The 19,538-nt window shown below is 32.6% G+C and overlaps 1 protein-coding gene across 1 annotated transcript; it reads left to right on the top strand.

The window, feature by feature from the left end:
* The first annotated feature begins 647 nt into the window (after nucleotides 1–647).
* Nucleotides 648–13,291, top strand: LOC130798543 (lysine-specific demethylase JMJ31). The gene is made up of 15 exons (XM_057661580.1): nucleotides 648–829; nucleotides 941–1,018; nucleotides 2,622–2,705; nucleotides 2,801–2,956; nucleotides 3,285–3,353; nucleotides 3,428–3,554; nucleotides 6,496–6,568; nucleotides 7,025–7,141; nucleotides 7,934–8,053; nucleotides 8,172–8,190; nucleotides 9,701–9,791; nucleotides 9,896–10,296; nucleotides 10,802–10,917; nucleotides 11,012–11,105; nucleotides 12,979–13,291. The coding sequence occupies exons 1-15, from the start codon at nucleotides 740–742 to the stop codon at nucleotides 13,042–13,044; spliced, it is 1,701 nt and encodes a 566-aa protein (XP_057517563.1). The 5' UTR covers nucleotides 648–739; the 3' UTR covers nucleotides 13,045–13,291.
* Nucleotides 13,292–19,538: the final 6,247 nt, after the last annotated feature.

Here is a 19,538-nt window from a genome sequence, read left to right as displayed (position 1 = left end):
AGACAGTCTCATTATGAGACTGTTAATTTGGGCCGGTCCAATTTGCGTGTGTAACAACATCACACGTTTTTTTCTCGTTTTTTTTTTTTTTCATTTTTTGGGCATTTATCAATTTTAACCTTAAAGGTATCAATCTCAAGTTCTCAACGTAAAGTGAAACTTAAACAGATCAATTAAAATAAAAAATTTCAATTTTAACCTTGATGGTTTCAATTTTGACACTAAACTGATTAATTTCTACTTAAATATGATTTTATTTTCACAATTTCAAAACGAAGTTTAATAATATGTTATCATTCTATCATTTTATGGATGAATTTCAAACAACAAATAAATGGTCAATAAAACTATCAGTAATAGTGTTAAAACATTACAGAATACAAGTACTCTTATTCAATGCATACATGATGGTTTTAATGGAACATAAAAATACTTGTACTGTTTAATCATCGATCAATAATAGTGATATTTCTCTTTCCTCAACAGTTTTTGTACATAATGAACTTGGATTTAATATGAAGGTGGAGGAAGTTTTGATTTTAAATTATGTTTGGCAATTGATTCAATGAATGCTCTTGAAAATAACCAATAGTTCAACACTACTTTTTATAAAAAAATTTCAATTTTGATCTAAGAACACTCCTACAAATGTACAAAAGTGTCCAAGAACCCGGAATCAAGAAACTCAGGAGTGTGCAGACAGTTTTAGCGAACCAAACAACAAAGAGAGAGTCGAGAAATGGAGGAATCACTGCGAGTTAAAGAATTTGAACAAATTATTTCCACTGAAGAATTCGATTCTCAAATTGAACCTCTTAACATTCCCGCAGTAAATTTTCAAAAACATAATCAATTTATCATGCCTCGTAGTTTAGGATTATGTTTTTAGGAAAATTTGTTTGAACTTTTATTATTTTACTGATTATTATGCGGGATTTAGGTTTTCAGAGGATGTGTTAAGGACTCAAAAGCTTTCAGGAATTGGAATCCCTCAAATGGCGGTCTTGATTATCTCCAGGTTCTTGATTCTGAATTTCATGAGTAATGCGCGTGTTCATGATTTCGTTTGAATGCATATACTAAATTTGTGGTTAGTCGTTAATTAATAAAGTTCTATTTAAGGAATTATAGCAAGGTTTTAAATTAGAGGTGTTTCTAAGCTAATGGAGGGTTTATGCAATTAAATTTTGGGATTTGTTCATCTAGACTTATTGGGACAGAATTACAGAAATGTTTAAAACGTGGTAGAACTACTTCAAAACTGAACCACATTGAACTTGTTGGAAGTTTGGAACTTGTACTTAGAACTTGTTTACGGTTGAATGCAAGTGTAAAAGTGATGGGAAAAACTTATTGGAATGCAATTTAACTTATTACTCCACTTATTAGGACTTAATTGAAGTGAAAATCATTATTATTAGACATGAAAAAATTTTGAGAGGGTTTGTCTTAAATCGGTTCATCCATACTTAGCTTTAAATATACATAACAAATGGCTATTTTAAAATACTTCTATTTTGCACCAAACACCAAAAATAAAAGATTACCAAGCATTCTTCTTGAGAAATTAGTAAACAAATAAGAAATGCACTAATGCTGGGATTGGATAAGATTTTAAGAGAGAAAGGAAATGAAGGGAATGAGAAGGGAGGGAAGGAATAATAAGGGGAATCTTGCTTGTTTGTTTTGGAGGACACAAAATGGATATGGCTTCTAAAAAATTTGATGGCGTTAATTCCTTCAAATCCTTTCCTTCAAAATTCTCCCCTCTAGAATTTATAACCAAACAAAAGAAACCTATCCTCAAATCCTGCCCCTTTCTTTTCATCTAACTCCTCAATCCTAACACATCCTTAATGTTGAATTATACTGAGAGCTTGTTTCTAGAAATTGCTTTTTTTGTTTGGTTGAACATAGAAAATTACAATTGACACAAGAATTTAGATTTACCTTCTCCTTGGTAATTAAATTCCTGCACTTTGTAAGAATTTGGACTTCCAAGGGAATTTGCACTTTCAATGCTTGTGCAAAAGATGTCAGCCAAACAAGTACTCCAAAAAGTAATTCCTGGGAATTAGAAATTTCAAGGGAATTAATATTGAACCAAACAACTTCTAATTTGTTTGGTACTTTTAGTATGATGAAAATTCTCAAAACCAAATATTGATACAACTTAGTTTTAACTAGCTCACCTAGGTGTAAGGTTAGTGCCTTGGGTGGGGTTGAGTGCCTCAGATTTTGTACCTTGAGAGAGTATGTACTCTATTGGAGATCTCTACTTGAAGATTTTGTCCTTGAAATGCGTGCCAAGTCCGTGTGAATCTTTTGAGGTTGACAAGCTTAAGCTTGGGGCTTGATTGTGGTGATCCTCGCCAAAATATCTGAAGCCCTATTGCAGCTTAACTCACCACACTTGTTTATTCATCTTTTGATTTCAATCTTATATGTTATGATCCGGGAAGAATTGGAGATGGAAAAAGGATTTCTTTTGCTTTTTTTGGTGTATCTGTACCTGTTAAATATTTAGTTACTTGTTCAATTGAAGAAAATTTTGGCATCCAAAGTTGGTTGGAAAGCTATCGAGATCTGCTTTTAATGTGTGATACTTATGATCACCCTAGGAACGAGGACAATCAGCTATTGTGGAGGTTATGCTATCGAGATCAGCGCCCATTTTCTATGGTGATATCAGAAGCCATGATAGGGTAACTTTATGCTGTTTTCTGAAAATTTATCAGTTCTTATGTTTTGATTTATTTTATTGAACACAGCTGCTAATCACACACTGTTCATGGTATAGGTTCCATTGCCGTTTTCTTCGTTCATTGAGTTTTGTAAGAGGATTCTGAGCAAAGGTGATAGACCTGATGAGTCAGAGACACTGCAGAGTGTGGTACCGGATGCTGACATGTGTAATTTGTTAACAAATGATCGTGAGCAGATTTATTTAGCGCAGGTTGTTGCTTTTAGTCCTGGTGGACAATGCAGGTTCAATATATTTGTTTGGCTTTGGTTCTAATCTGTCACCAAGCAAATCACTGTGCATTTCCAATTACTTGCTCTGATGCCTTGAAAGGACTGCCATATTAATTCGTGCTAGACTGTTGGGGTCGGTTACTTTTTTGAAACGCAAAAATGATATAATGCAGTTCCTACTTGCACTGTAATGTATTTGGTACTGTATTTGCAGCAGGAATTAAATTGTTCCTTTTTTAAGTAGTGTAACTTTGTAAGTGGGTCTCTTCTTAATGCTCTCTGAATTTATGAAATGAATGTGGCTGCAGGTTCCAATCTTGAACAAGGAGAGCGAACAAAGGGCACAATTAGAAAGTTTACAAGACGATATTAAAATTGTACGTTCTCAAATCATTCAATGTTTATGCTCGATTCTTAAGGTATTCTCACTTTCACTGTTTTTTTTCCCCAGCCTTCTTTCTTGGGATCAAAAAAGTTATCTTCTATCAATTTTTGGATGAATAATGTTGAGTCTAGATCGAGTACTCATTACGATCCACACCATAATATTTTATGCGTAGTTGCTGGCTGCAAACAAGGTAAATATTTTTCTTCTAATGTTTTCATTGTATAATTATATTTTGTTGTTGGTTAAAGTTGCCTTTTGTAGCATCCAGGTGTTTGTAAAAAAAATTTGAATATGCAAGACTTGGGCATCTCAAATTATAGTGTGATAAGCTAGATTTTTATGCTTTGACTGCCTATTCTATTTGGATTCTTGTCTAAACCATGATATGTGCAATAGATCACCCCAAGTGCAACCTTTTTAAAATTTCAAATCCGTCCATGATTAGCTATTAGACTATTAGTAAAGCAATGTGTATGGCTAAAGTTGTGTGTTGTTCATCTTCAATTTTAAATTTTGTCATGGCAATTTAGTAAAGGAAAAACTATATTAGTTGTCCAATCTTTCACTAATATACTTTTGACATGGATAATTTCATTCTCTTATTAAGGATTGAAACTACCTTTTGCAGTGCTTTCTCAAAACAGTCCACCTTTTTGTAAAAACTGGATTGTTGGTCCACGAATAGGCCTAGCATAGATCAACAAATGAAAAATAGGATTATAAGACTATTTTGATATTAAAGTGATACAAGGTAAAATATTTATTGGAACAAAGTGAAATGTAGGAACGTAAAAATAGAACAGTGAAAGGTTATGACTCAAATAAAGTTTTCTTCTTTTTAAATGTAGTTTGGTTTGTGTTCTTTGTTGTTCCAAAAGTATCCAACACCCTAAATTATGTTAATGCTACCTGTATAAAAGGAGAAAAAAGTGCAAGTTAATTGCTTTCCAATGTATGAGGAAGCGCAAACCAATTCTAGGACATGTGAAGGAGTGACGAAAGATTTGTCAATTACTGATCACGATTGGTCAAGATCATGGTTATACATAACAAGACCTATTGAGGAAGAAGTTTCATGATGCTTGTTGTTTGCGATGGGCATTGTATTAGTGGACTAAACTAGTGACAAGGTCAATGCTAAACTAAAGATATTGAGGTAGATGCTAGAATCTTAAGGGTTTAAACTAAGTTGAAGTAAGATTGAGGAATTTCGTATTGGGTTTTTGGCACAAAAGATCATAGCAGAGGTCTGGCAAGGCTAAATACAATGGAACTTTAAAAGTGAATATTTCAAATCCTTCGACTAATTCTTTCATTATAACATGGATATTGATTATAATGTTAAGCATATGATTCAATGTGCGGTTCAAATGGAGAGATACAACCAAAAGTTTATTTTATCAAGGTGTGTCACTAAGGTTAAAGGGAAACTTCTACCACACTACCTAACCAACACTTATATATGAGTTAACATGCTCAAGTTTGAGAAAAAAACATTGTAGCGTCTAGGATGTCAGTGATATTTGAGAACTTGAGTTGCACATGTTAAAACAGAGTGGACGTACTCTTAAGAAATGAGCGAGATAAAAACATTAGAAAGGATCTTGGAGTCACAAAAATTGAAGATGAAATGAGAGAATCGTTTACGTTGGTTTTTCATGTGCCAAGTAAACTGATAAACGCATAGAATTTTGAGGGTATAAAAATAGAAAGAGATAAGCCGATAATGAAATGGATAACAAGAGTGAAGAATAGGGATTTTTAGGAGAATATGACAATAAATAGGAACAAATGAAGAAAGTAGAACATATGTGCCCAATCATTCAAATTGATGTTCTCAATTATAGATTAGTATCAAAAAAAAGAGCGAGTAAAATTTACTTTTTGTTGGAGATGTTTTTTTACGTTGATTGATTTCGATTCCCATATTGTCGGGATAGGGGTGGTTAATGGGTCAGACCATGTCCATTTGGCTAAGGGTTGCGCTGTAGTGGGTGTATAAGATTAGTAATGGGCTCAAAAACTAATAAAGGCTTGTGTAATGGACCTATGGTGTTTTTTCCCTTCTAATTTTATCTCTCTTCAAACTCTAATTAAGCTGAAGGGAGACATTTCTTCTGATTTTCTCATTAGGTTCCCCTCTATGTAAACCATCAGTTTTTGTGAACAAGGATGTTGACATCATCAACTTTTGAGTTTTTCCTTCCAAAATTATCAAGGTTATATTAATGATTATGTTAGATATGATTTTTTTGTGAACATATGTATCATTGAATGTTACGTAAATTTTTATTGATGTTTGATCCAAATTATTATTGCTTGAATATGAGGTAATTCTTAGGGTTGGATTTCGAAATTTGAGAGATTTTCATGTGGAAATGGTGTATTTTGAATTTTAAGCACTTTAAAAAAGAATAGCTGGTTTATTCTTCTTCTATTTTCTTTAATTTTTTGTATATTTTCTTCATTGTAGTATATCTAGCTAAAAGCGTGTGACCCATGACTTACCTCGTATTAGGAACTAACGTTTTCTGATGTTTTATGTGGCCCGTTAATGACCCGCTTTAAAAGATTTTGATCCAGGACCCACCCTTCTACCCGCATGACCAACAACCCGTCCCTGACCTACTAAATATCACCACCACCTTGTATGTGACCCTTCCTGCCCCGCCCCAACCTGCCCATTTACCAGGTCTAGTTGGGATTAAGGCTTTAGCGTTGTTTTAAAGCGAAGCTATTGATATGGTTTGGTTTGCATCTTGATTTTGTGTATATTGTTTAGGGATGCAATAAATTGCTACTGAAAATCACAGCATTTAACTATATGTGGCAATACTTGTGGGTGGTTGTATACCATTTTTGATGAAATTCTTAGGAAGGAAGAATTATTTGCTTAGTTAAAAAGGCATGAAGTGCACCGAGGTGAGGCAGGCAGAGGAGTCGAATTTTACAAACCCAATTATTATTATTTTTTTAATGAAAAGGCCAAGTTGCACCAATGAAAGTTTAAATGCTGAATTGCTGATTATTGTAGCTTTCTTACTGCTTTTGTGCAGTTTCGATGCTTTAGAAAATATCATATGTTTATTGATTTCATTTGTATTGATTTACTATAAATTCTATGTTGGCAGTTGTTTTATGGCCACCATCTTCGGGTCCCTTTTTATATCCTATGCCAATTTACGGAGAGGCCTCTAATCATAGGTATGTTATCCATAAATTTACCAAGTGAATGGAAAATGGATTTTAGGAATAAAAAGAGTGGGAATTCATCCAATGAAATAACCGGTTTAGGAATGAAAAGTGTGGGGGAAATGGGAGTGGGATTTCATAGGAAATTCCCATTTTCTTTGTTTGGGTTGTGGATCCCTAGTTTTGTTTATGGAATGAGTAGTTTTCTTTTGCTGAAGAATTTCCACTGCAATTACCTCTTTGCTTTGGTCATAAATAGGCAATAATAAAACCCTCCTTATATATTCAATTTCTTGAAATAGTATTAGAGATATGGAATCCGGTCACTCAATTTCCATTTCCAACCTTGAAGAGTCACTTAATACTTGATAGTACTATGTAATTACTGTTTTCTGTCAGTTTTCTCTTAATAGATGATAGACTTTGATCTTGTACCCTTGCTTCTCCACTTTTTCTTTTTGTCAACAGCGCAGTTGCCCTCGATTCTCCTGATTTTTCACTTTACCCGAGATTCGAACATGCGAATGACTACTCCCAGAAAGTTGTTCTTCAAGCAGGTGATGGGCTCCTTATCCCTGAAGGCTGGTAAGCATTTGACCTATTGTTAGAATCACAAAGAAGTAAGCCAGAATAGTCATTGTGAAGTCCCACTTCAGAATTGTGTTGATGGAGTTTGGGAGTGATATTATTTCCAATTTTCCGTCTACCCCCTCGATTGGCTATTACTTCTTCCTTTTTTCTATTTACTGCAACATACAAAAAAGGCTCAACTATTAAGAAAGGTAGAGATAGAGACACCTAATAAAGTAAGTGAGAGAGAGCAGAAATTGTGTGAAAGCAAGTTTGGGGAGAGAGATAAAGTAAGGTTGCATTCTCATCACATGTCAGTTATGATCAGTGCTTGTAGGTCCTGGTTGAAATTTGAACTTATCAGCCTGTGTCAATCCTGGTCAGATCCAGTTGATGTTGGTCAATCGTAAATCGTAATTAGTCCTAGTTGGTCCTCATCAGTCTTGAAAACTTATATTACATAGCGAATAGAGTGCACCCTAAGTGGGATAGAAATACTCAAAATAGATTCTTGCCACTAATTTGACATTTCTTCAAATGGTAAGTGTTGATATCAATTTCTATTTTCTAATGCAGTGTGACATAGGGATTCTACTTTCGACGTAGAAGTAAAACAGTGTAACGGAAAATGCCATATCTTTAACACTGGAAACACACATGCACTTTAGAGTTTTTGTTTTGTTGAGCGATGTATATGTTTGTGTTATAAATGGATTCTATTAGCAAATGTCTGCGGACTTTTGTGATCATGAACTTCCTATATTACTCTATATTTCAATAGTTACTTAGTAATATCATATTTTTCAGGTTCCATCAAGTTGATAGTGATCAGTTGACCATTGCTGTTAACTTTTGGTGGAGATCCGACGTGACGTCTAGCATGCCAGAGCACATGGATGCATATTATTTACGTATAATATTGAGAAGGTGGCCTACTTCCTCATCTACCTCAAGATTGTAATTTCATTATAATGAAAACTATACTTATGCTGTGTATTTTATTTTCATGTTTCACTTATGATAAAATGGACGTTGTTGAATGAAGATTAATCGACAAGGAGATGGTATGTGGCTTATTACTCTACTGTCATAGACGGCTACACATCCATTCATTTAAGTCACAATGTGGATGCTTTGATAGCCTTTGAATTTCTTTTGCTGCTGTTTTGGTGTTGAACTTGGACATCAAGTACTTATGTCCGAAAATATATCCAACTTGCAGGTTGTGTGAAAACACATTCGCTCTCAAGAAAGTCTTGAGAGAACCCTCTCGAATTCTAAAGTTAGACCGGGAATAGGAGATAGAAGTTGTGCTTTAAGAGAGAGGAAGTATTGTTTATTTGTTTGTTAATAGTGAGAACGCCCCCTTCAGGACGTGTTGATACCTTTATTACGTTTTATGTCATGGTTTGGTAGAGTGAGAATCTTCTATGTTATCTGCTAGGGCCTGTGTGAAAGCACCTGATCGAGTGATCCTTATATGTTTCTATTTTTCCCTCAGTTTTTTGTGCGTCAGCTTTAGTGCCCTTATATCTGTCATCATCTTGCGTAGTGCATCTGTTCACTTAACTTTGTATATGCTGATGAAGGATATGCCTCATACTTATCTCTTTATTTTCTTCTCTTTAAGCGATAAACTTCTGCCCTTTTTGCTCTCTATCTTTTAGGCCTGCCTTTTATTCTTCTTTGTTCTTTCTTGGGTTCAGGCTGCTTTGTGCCTTAGCCTTGTCTAATGCGAGGTAACTTTTGAATCTTATCTCTTGAAGTCCTCTCATGAGTGTGAGCTGCAAATTTTTGATTATCACTGGAATTGGGGTGGCGGCTTATAAACTCCTGCAGACTTTCCTAGTGACCTGCTTTATCTCACAAATTTCTCTTTTCATCTCCGTGAAGTTATTCAAAATTGCCAATGGGATCCAGGAGCTATGCTTTTGAATCAGGTTTGAGGTCTGAGTTATTCCAAAGAGTAGAGAAACCTTGTTCCACTTTGCTATGACATCTGTGTCTTAACCTTGTGTGTCAAGAACTTAGACGTGGTTTTCGAAATTGTTCTTTCCCTCCAATGCTAAAGCTAGATGGGCATAGGAGAGAGTAGCTCTCTTTGGTTATGGACTCTTGGTAGTATTCGGATCAGGCATGGCAACAGGTAGATATATGCTCATGCCACTGCTGTCTTGCCAAGTCCGATCGTCCTGTTGACCCATTTATGCTTTTGAGTCATATGGCTTACCTGGTGAACTGCTAAGTTTAGCCATGTACAGCTGATATAGTTGCTTTATTATTGACTGCGCATGCCTTGATGTTTGAAAAAAATTCGTTCATACAATTTTTTTTGATTCAACGATATTGACAAATAGGCATTTTTGAAATTGCTTCTTTTATTTTTTCATGTTATGTATTTATTTATTTCCTTTAATCTCTGAAATCCCCATTTTTTTCTTCCTCTGATACTTGTCTCACTATCTCCAGTTTATATCATTTTTAGAAGTTGCGTTTATTGATGCAGTTTCTGAAATACTATATCTTTTAATGACACATTTTTGCTTCCTTTTGTTTCCCTTCTAAATAGGGCAGAATCAGATGTTGCACAATACTCGGAATGCAAGTTTTGCTAAAATGAGATCCTGCGGTAGTGAGGCACGGGCACCTGACAATGGAAAAGCAGGTCATTGTTCGTTCATAGCACGCTGATGCTTGTGGGCTTTGCATGAACTTTGGGTGTCTTTTAGGGTATATTCTTTATGATTAGAATCTATTGTCATGTTTCAGATGGTCAAGGAAATAGTGTGCACCAGAATCATGAAAATAAGCTTGATCTGAACATTCAACTTCAAGATTTATGCCCCCCAGCACTTCAAGCTCTTCATGAAATTGTTTCTCTCATCCATGAAGGGGTCAATGCACCCAATCAACAATGCAGTTCAACAAGTCATACTAGAGTTATCTCTAATTTCGACCACAACAACACAGGGATAATGAAGTCCTTTACCCTCAACGCTGACATTCAACAAGATCAATTCACTTCGACCAGTGATTCTGGAGTTGTATCAGACAAAGACTCAAAGAATCTGGTGATAGCTAACTTCTATCGCCTCGAAGATGATTCCATTGCCAATATTATCTGGAATCTTGAACCACTTGATCTTGTGGCTGCCTTTTTGGCAATGGTGGTGAGTTTTTTTTCCTGCCTTTATTCAATGAAACCTGTTGAAACTTTGAAATTGTTTCTGCTTCATGGTGTAATGCACCTTTACTTATGTCTCTTTCTGATGCTTGCTCTTACACGAACTTTATAGAACACTTGGAAATTAAGGTTGTGGCTATTTAAAAGGATTTTTATTTTTATTAATTCACTATCTGCTTCGAGTTCTATTATTACAATTTACATCACGTTACACATATTAGTTGTCGATTCATTCAGAGTTCTTGTAAATTTTTCGTTGCCTATTATCTGATGCTTCATCTATGTCAAAGTATAGCGCCAAAACCTTCATCCCAACAATATGGGGTCAACTACATGAACTTAAACTAATCAACGTGAGACATTGCTGCCCTATCTTTAGTAATCTACTAGCTAAGAAAATCAATTCCTACAATTATCCTCGTATTTTCTCCTCCTCCATTGTATCCTATCTATTCCTTAAATAAAGGGACTGCTTGTTTATTCTTTTTCAGCACAGCTTCCCGAGAACGTTAGAGGCATTGATGTTACACATGCTTTCTCCCGTGGGGGCTGAAGTCCTTACACGAAAATTTGATGAGTTGGATCGGCAGCTGACTGAAGAAGATCGGTATGTAATCACTTGTATCCTCTTGATTTTGGTTTTTTTCAAATGACGCATATTATCTTCTCTTATCTTTGGTATTTGTCTTGTTTGTTTATAGGAACAAATTTTATCAGAGGTTCTATAGTATTTTTGATGATCAATTTGCTATAATGGATGCGATCTTGAAAGGAAAGGAGGAATTTGCACTCCAGGTAATTAAGAGCTGATTCAATAATTGTGTAAGGAAATGTATTTTTCTTGCTAGGAATCTGGATCAATGTCTGTTGAGGGCAGATTGTAGAGGTATTCAATTAATGATGGTTCCCACAATTTAATGAATGTCTTCTTATGATCAGAGTATCAAAAGAGAATTCTTCAAAGGCTAAACGTGAGTCTTGATTCAGTATAAAGTAGAGGTAGTCATTGCATGGTGGTTACTTAAATTTGATGGGATATTTTTTTTTATAGAGTATCAAAAGAGAAATTTTCAGAGGGAATGAGGACATTTTGATACTGGTCTAAGCTCGAAGCAGTAATTTCAATAAGTTTACCTTTTTTATTGGCAAATATCTTATGGATTATTGAAAGAGAATTGTTTTCTAGGGGTTTTGCAAATAGAGATTATGTCAAAATATCTTGAAGGCAGCAGGATATTTTCCTGATCTGGTTGACTGATTTCTTTTCATTTAGTGTCAAAATGGAAAAACTTTTGCGGGCTAATATAATCAAAAGAGTTTTCTTTTTTGTTTTTGGGTGGAAACTTATTTTATGCAAGAGTCAATTTAATTCTTCTAACCTCAGCAGATGTTTGATAATTTGTCAAAATTTTGTAAAGGAGAAGTCTTCGTTTTCATGTGATATATAATTTCTCTTGTATGCTTATGTCTAAGATAGCACCTGTTTACTGTGATGTTGTTGGAATGGTTTCACTTAATTGTTGAACTCTCTAATCAGTGGTTTAGGAAATCCTTGAGCTACTCAGTTAAAATAAAATTTTCTTAATAGTATCTAATTCTATGATTTAACCACTGATTACATTGATAATTTTCCATTTTCTTCCTTGTATCTTATAATTCTAAATCACGTTAGATATTCAGATGTTACTTTTATCTCTGTCAATTACTTAACAATCTTTTAATTTCAAATTGACTTTTCATCCTTATCATTCGGATTTTTTCCTGTTTCCAGGTCGATTATCATGTATTTCCTAATCCCTATTAAACTACTAGTTAGATAGCTATCATTCTTTTTGAAATTCAAAGAAAGTTCTTGTTTCTTTCACGAAATGAAATGATCGTTCCAATTCTTAGTGGAAACGAGACGATTGGAAAGGTTATAATTGGTATTTAGTCGCTTAAGGGAAGTTTATGGAGAGAAGATCGCGTTAAAGTCAATACCTTCTCTTTGATTGCAACTCTTAATAACTAGCCATGCCTTCCATCTTGCGGGTTCATTTCCAGATTTGTAGAGTAAATTTTCAAGAAATGTATTATGTGACATGTCATTCTTATGATAATGAAACTTTGATTATCAAAAAGTTTTTATTTACAAATTTTCATTGTCAACTAATATTACCTTTTAAAACGGTAATGCATTGGAATGAATTTTATAAAGAAAATAAGATGATCGATGTATAACAAAAATGACTATTAAACTTGTCTAGAGATTTTCCTATCATATTTACACAACTTTAATACCATTTATAATCAACAACCAAATGAGCCGTTTGGGTAAGTCGTAACCTTAAGAAATTTTTCGAAAGTGCCATTTGTTTAACAAGAGTTCCATAATTTTAAAATCTATGATGCATTTTTTTTTTATTATAATGTACTCCCTATGTTCCTATGTGTTTGCTAATATTTTTATTTTGGTCGGTCTTTTTTACTTTGCAATGTTTTCATTTTGAGTAATATCTTCATCACATTCTTTAATTCTTATTCACATGTCTGATTTTTCTTTCTTTTGATACTGTCCGCACAGTTAATGTCTCCTCCACCCACTTAATCTTTGTATCATTTACTATTGTTTCAATCTCATAGGGCGTTAAGATGTTAGTAAATTTTAACGATATTTATCATTTTGTAGGCTTTTAAGAACATTTTGCAGCTATACATGGGAGTGACGCTTAGTGGGCCCAGTTACAAAATCTGACGAGGGACTGATTCTTTTTTGGACAGCTCGGTCTTGCCTGTGATAAATAGAAAGTTCAAGAGCATAAACAGTAGAATCCTTTGTCCTCTGCAGGATACTTTACATAATCACATGTGAGTCACTCATTACATTACAGAATATTCATGATTTTAGTTTGAATGCAAATGTATTCATATCTTTTTTATGCTTGTATAAATAAAACTCAATTTTCATTTCTAATCATTTAGTGCAGTAAAATCTTGTTGAAGTTTTTATTGATGGTTTTACTGGATTTTTAAATATGTAAATGTGAAATCGTCCTGTGTTGGCTTACTACTAGAGATGGTTTAAACTTTTAATTATCAATCTATTTAGGAGCAATATTACTTGGTATTCTCGAAAAGTTTCATTATAGAAAGTGGTGTTTAACTAATATATCCAGTACTCCTAGGTTTTCTACTCCTATCAAAGGATCTTTTATATGTTTGACTCTGGTTTTATCCAGAAGTTGATTGAACTGATCATATTTTTTGGTTTGATGAAATAGAGGGAAATTTTGTTGGATATTCATGCATATTATGGCTTCTTAATGTGGTTTGTAATGGATTTTATAGCATGCTAGTTGGTGATTTGTAATACATCTCTCTTAAAATTTAGCATTGCACAGCTAAGGCCACTTTAATTCTACAAGTACTGTTTTGTGGACAAAGAAAACTAGTGATGGAAGTACACTGTAATGTTGTTGCATCAATACTGAAAATGAGGTCAAGTTAACATATAATGTTGTTGCTGAATAAGGGAAAAGTTTTGTTTGTCAAGGACTTGAAACAAATTGGTGTGTTACATTAGGTTGCTGGGACAAAACAAAAAGAGTGGATAAAACTGTGGAAACGGATTCAGTAATTATTAGAATTGGAAGTACAAAGATATAAAGGAAGCAAAAGGACGGTTCCATAAGAGATGAGATTCTCTAGTGAAGATGACTAATTGTGATGTTTGAAAGTTGTAGGAACGTTGGAGAATGGAATAAAACTATACAAGTATACAACCAGCTTTTTTTGGTGTTTTGTCTGCTTGTGTGGTAAAATGGTAAGACGGCCATTTTTTCGTAAAGAAGGAAACTCGTAAATATCTCTGGGAGCTGGGAAAAAATATTGAATATATATGGGTATTTCAGACTCGCATATCTGTGTTTTGGGGTACAATTTTGATTGTTTTCAGAGATGAACATACCATGACTCTTTTAGTAGGCGAAGGAGTATGTATTCTTTAACAATTGAACTTAACCCAGAAATTCACTTGGACTGAATCTAATCTAAAAGATTAAAATTTGGCTAGTTTAGTACTCGTATGGATTTAACTTTTAACTTTACAGACACCTGATTATAATTTTTTCCGGAGTTTTGGATCTCTCTTAAGTCTCTGTCTCTTACTGTGCCTGTTGATGAAGTATGTCACATGTATGTCCTTTGTTTTGGGCCTTCTGGCACTCTGAGTCTATCTGTACTGCAATGCCTGTAGGATACCGTAGTTCAATGACGTTGAACAGTTTGAATCTTTGTATGTTCTGATATCTGAGTTGCCCTTGCTGAATGGGCAAGTTTTGATATGTTGTCGGCTGCTGTTGCAACTGATGCTCTTTAGTAATGAAAATCATATTTTAGTCATATTTTGGGGGGAAAGGGGGCAAGAAAACTAGTGTTGGAACAGTAAGGAACCTAGCCTAAGGTGTCTAAGAAACAAAGGTCTCGCTCTTGTTTAGTGCCCGACGAATCTCCTAAATTTACTTGGTCATAGCTGCATCGTCCCTTTCGAGAGAGCTGAATGGGGTTTTGATAGGGACTATCTCAACTTGGGGTCACTTAGAGTGAAACTGAATCAAACAATCTTTGAGTTTTAATTTTCAAGTATTATGTTTACATCGAACAATGGACAATTAATAAATTCTAGAATATTTGTGGAAGGGACTGATAACAATGATTTTAATTTATAATCGGCTGATAATGAGTTGAATTGATTCTACGTCTAGGTCACATTTGAACCAACTATCGAGGGATTCTTCACTCTATATACCTTACTGATATAGTCGAGCTCAGATCACCGACATATTAAATTAGCTTGATATAAACTTCTTAGATCTATCATGCTAATTGATTGTATTTGTACCCAATCCTATTTGTCATTATTGAAGTCACACTTGATGGAGAGTATCCAAGAACCTAACCCAATTTTCTTTGATTATATAATGAGTCAAGACTTCATTAAAGAGTAGGTTATGTGCTTATTCTATTTAGCATATGATTGAGGAAGAGATTCTTTAGAGCCTTTTACCATATCAAAATGACCCGTGATATTGAATGTCTATGATTGATGTAAATTCTAATGTTAATGAATGGATGGACCATGGCACCTGAACTTTAGCAGCAATCATATAATAAGGGACCTTCTTGTTTACATTTTTTTTTTAATTTAAATACGATAGGCTGAGAGAAGGGAAGGAGATATGTGAGAATCGAACACGAAATCTAATTTGATAAAAGTGATACTTGCTTCAATTGAGACAAAACCTAATTTTCTATTATATACACTTTTATTTTCGTTTATCTTGCCCGTAAGGAAACTTTTTAGTGATACAAAATTTATTTTTTGAAATATTGATTTGCAATATAATCACAATCAAACACGATGATTCTTGTTTTAGTATACTATAGAACCTTTTTTTTTTAACCTACTCTGTAATCTAAAAATTCATTATATACTCTAATAGTATGATAAAATAATTTATGTCTAAAGGGGCCTTTTGCACAAAAGTTTAGAAAAAGCCACAATTGACAAGTGGTTAAAGAGGATAACTATGAACTTCTATTTTGGGTCAAAACTCTTGAAGTTCCACTTCAATATTGTAATTTTTGTTATGAAAATAAGTCTTTATCACAATTGTCTCGTATTACAGTTGTGAGTGTTAATATGTTCTAAGTTAAACTAAACTGAACTAAAGAACAAAAATGATTAGTGGTTGGAGAGAACAAATTGTCAAGTCTTACCTTTTGCTTGGAAGCAAGTAATTTATTATAAATTTCAATTATAAAATGACAAATTAGTAGGTAATCATTTTTTTCTTTTGCTTTGTACATAATTAAACTCCATATGATTTTCCCCAACTTATGAGTTTGATATACTAAATTTTCTAATAAATTAATATAATACCAAAATTTGCTTTTTATACATAAGCTAATAATTACAATATAAAGTTAAAACTATCTAACTACTTATTTATCCAAGTCTATATCTATATATATAAGTGAAAGTTGTCCAAAAAATTATATTTTACCGAACATCACATAAAACTTTTTTTTTAGCATGAAAACATTATTGCATCATATGCTTGATATATATGGGAATGCACTCCTAAGTTGATAAGTTATAGTCCCAATAAAATCCTTGATTGCTTGAAGGAAGCAGATTTCTTGGTCACCTTTGTCTTCTTGCACCAAACAAATTCCCTACTATTCCTTCTTTTTGGGTACAACACATAACATGCAATACATAATATTCCTATTTAATTTTTTCTATCAATTATTTTATAGTCTCTCTTATTCATCTTAAGTGTCTCATTTCCTTATTAATCAAGTTATCTTAAATGTCTTATTTCTATTTTAGGTATATTTACCTTACCAATTTTTCTTACTAAATTTAACTTTTTTACACCTTTACACTTACTAACGCTACGTACTTTACTCTTATTAAAATTTAAAAATATTATACTTTTTTCTTTCACATATGGTTCCATTTGACCGCCTAAAAAATAATAAAAATTCAAACGGTACACCTTAGATGAATAGGGGAGACTATATAACCTTTTTATAATCGTTGACCGTGAGACTTTAATGTTGATGTTTACATCTTAGCAAACTCCCCTTACTCGAAGGTAAGTATAATTTATAAAGTATAATTTATATACATGCGGTATTGTACACAAATATAACCAAATAAATAATTTATCAAATAAAACGAAATATGGTACGGAGTACTTGTTGAATTTAAGTCTTAAGACATCTATTTTAAGACTTAAAAAGCTAAATTTAACACTTAAAACTCCTATCTCAAGCCTCAATTTTCCTTCTCCAAATACTTAATTTAATTCTATCGACTTTAGCCCTTAAAACACTCATTTCACCACTTAAAATGTCAATTCTAACTCTTAAAACTCCAACTCCAACCCTTAATTTTATATTTTATTTATCTACTCTAACTGTAAAATATCCATTATAGGATTTAGAATGTCTATTCTAATGGTTTAAAGTTTGTCAAATTCAAGACATAAAATGCCTTTTTAAAGTCTAAAATATCCAATTCAAGCTTTAAAATGACAATTTTATAATTATGAGCTGGACCTGTGAGTAGTCGTGTGCGACAGTCTGATTTGCTGTTCACAAAAAAGTAATGTGAATATTAAATAAACAAGAAAAAATTTTATGTACCTGTTGCTGTTACGTTTTCTATATATTGTTCACAAATAATTAATCTTTATATTCAAAAAGTTACATTTACATACATTAATATTTGACGACTTTCAATACAGATTGAATACAATAGATCCAATAGAATCTTGGTTAAAGGTTTTATAGGAAAATTTTAAATTAAAATTTTCAAATTTGGGTGTTTTAATTTTAAAAATCCAAACTTTATAAAAGATTTTAACTATCTAGTGCTAGATAGTTCAATCCTTATGGATTTTTGAAATTGAAGCACCTAAAATCAAATTTTCTAATATTTTCAGGAGATTTAAGAGATAGTTTATGTGATTTATCATACCATTTCTTTCATATGTTTGATTTTTACTCATTAGGAGTATTTTGTAATTTAAAGAATGAAAATAATCACACTTATTCACAATTAAAAGATTATAGTTATCCACCATTGTAGTCCATTCAAAAAACCAATTGATTAACTAGTTTAGTGTTTGTGGTACAAGCTAACTAGCATTGTAATGAACACATGTGAACCATTTTGGCATTATTGAGGATTAGCAATTAGCATTGGTCCATTTCATGGTCCTAGCTAATAGAGTAGCTATCACATTATCATATCAATAATTGTCTTATTTAGAGAGAGAGAGGTTGTTTTGCCTTTATCCACTCAACTTCCTAACTCAATAACAATCACTATTTTTTTTAAAAAAAAAAAAGTTAATTATAAGGGGATCCATTATAGATAATTACTTAATTAGGGGTGATGCATTGTTATTTAATACCATCATTCTATAGTATTTGACAAGTTATATTGATCTTTAAATGTATATATATAAATAAGTGTATTAGTTAAGTTGGTTAAAATATTGGTGAGTGACAGCATTATCTCGTATTCAAGCTTTACTATCAATATCTTTAAAAAGCAATACTTAATATATTGACATCATTTGATTTTATTTTGGATCCGCTCATGTAAAAAATAAGTAGTAAGATGGATTTTTAATGGGTCAATTTATTAGTTTGTAAGTTTACATCCTCCATGTTATGTATGTTCATTAGTTTTATATGTTAACTAAGCCCATTATAAAGACACAAATATATATCTTTGTGTTAAACAAGAAAAATTATTAATTAATTAGGATGGATGAATCTCATGTACCATATACTTCTATAACGCTGAAAATATTCTTGCTCTAATATAAATATTTAGTCAAATATCAATATTATGTAAACATTAATATATATAAAAATGATTTAAATTTAATTTATAGATCTACAAGGTTAGCTTTTTGATGGGCCATGAGGTGTGTCTGATCTGTGCCTGCCATATGACATGATCGAATAAAATTATAGAAGTAGAATACTCACTCTTCTTGTTCTTACTCCTTCGTCATCTCCCATCACTATACTTCTTCCATGGAGTAGCTTCCTGCCATACTTTTCATGCATGTATCATGCCTTTTACTCTTTTTTATGAAAAAAATAAAATTATATACTCTTGTCAATTACATTTATCAATGCAAATCTTTTATCTAGTGTTTGAGGATGTGCAAAGTAATTGACTGACCGCACGTGGCTCTTTTAATCCCATATATGAACAAATTAAAAAATATGTTAAGTTTATTAATAAAATATATATATATTTACTGTAAAATAAGATGCAAAATAAAAATTTTTACACAAAACCTCAAATTTTTGAAGATGACTCTGTTTTTCATGCATGGGTTTGTAATAGTGGTAAAAACTTTGTAAAACAAATAACCATAGTTGCACATGAATTATAATAATTCAAGTTATTATGATAGATTATGGAACTAACAATTGTGAGAGGCTTAATTTCAAAAAAATTAAAATCAATTATATAAACTAATATATTAATTTTAATTTTTCGTCCATATAAATTATCTTTTTCTATAATTGACCCTATCAGATAAATTATCCATGCATGACCTCCATGTGTTTTTATTTATTGTCGTTTTCACAAAACTTCATGTTTTTTTTACGGTTGTTATTCAAAACCATATTGACTAACCTCAAACTTCT

Source organism: Amaranthus tricolor, chromosome 13, assembly GCF_026212465.1.
Source record: "Amaranthus tricolor cultivar Red isolate AtriRed21 chromosome 13, ASM2621246v1, whole genome shotgun sequence".
NCBI classification, from domain to species: Eukaryota; Viridiplantae; Streptophyta; class Magnoliopsida; order Caryophyllales; family Amaranthaceae; genus Amaranthus; species Amaranthus tricolor.
Note: the sequence above shows the minus strand (reverse complement) of the source record. Positions and strands in the feature narration are given on the sequence as shown.

Bases quoted from the DNA above. Each gene is read 5' to 3' on its own strand.
- LOC130798543 (XM_057661580.1), top strand. From the start codon at position 740: ATGGAGGAATCACTGCGAGTTAAAGAATTTGAACAAATTATTTCCACT. The intron at 830-940 runs GTAAATTTTCAA...TGCGGGATTTAG, and splicing joins AACCTCTTAACATTCCCGCA to GTTTTCAGAGGATGTGTTAA. The intron at 11,106-12,978 runs GTAATTAAGAGC...ATCATTTTGTAG, and splicing joins AGGAGGAATTTGCACTCCAG to GCTTTTAAGAACATTTTGCA.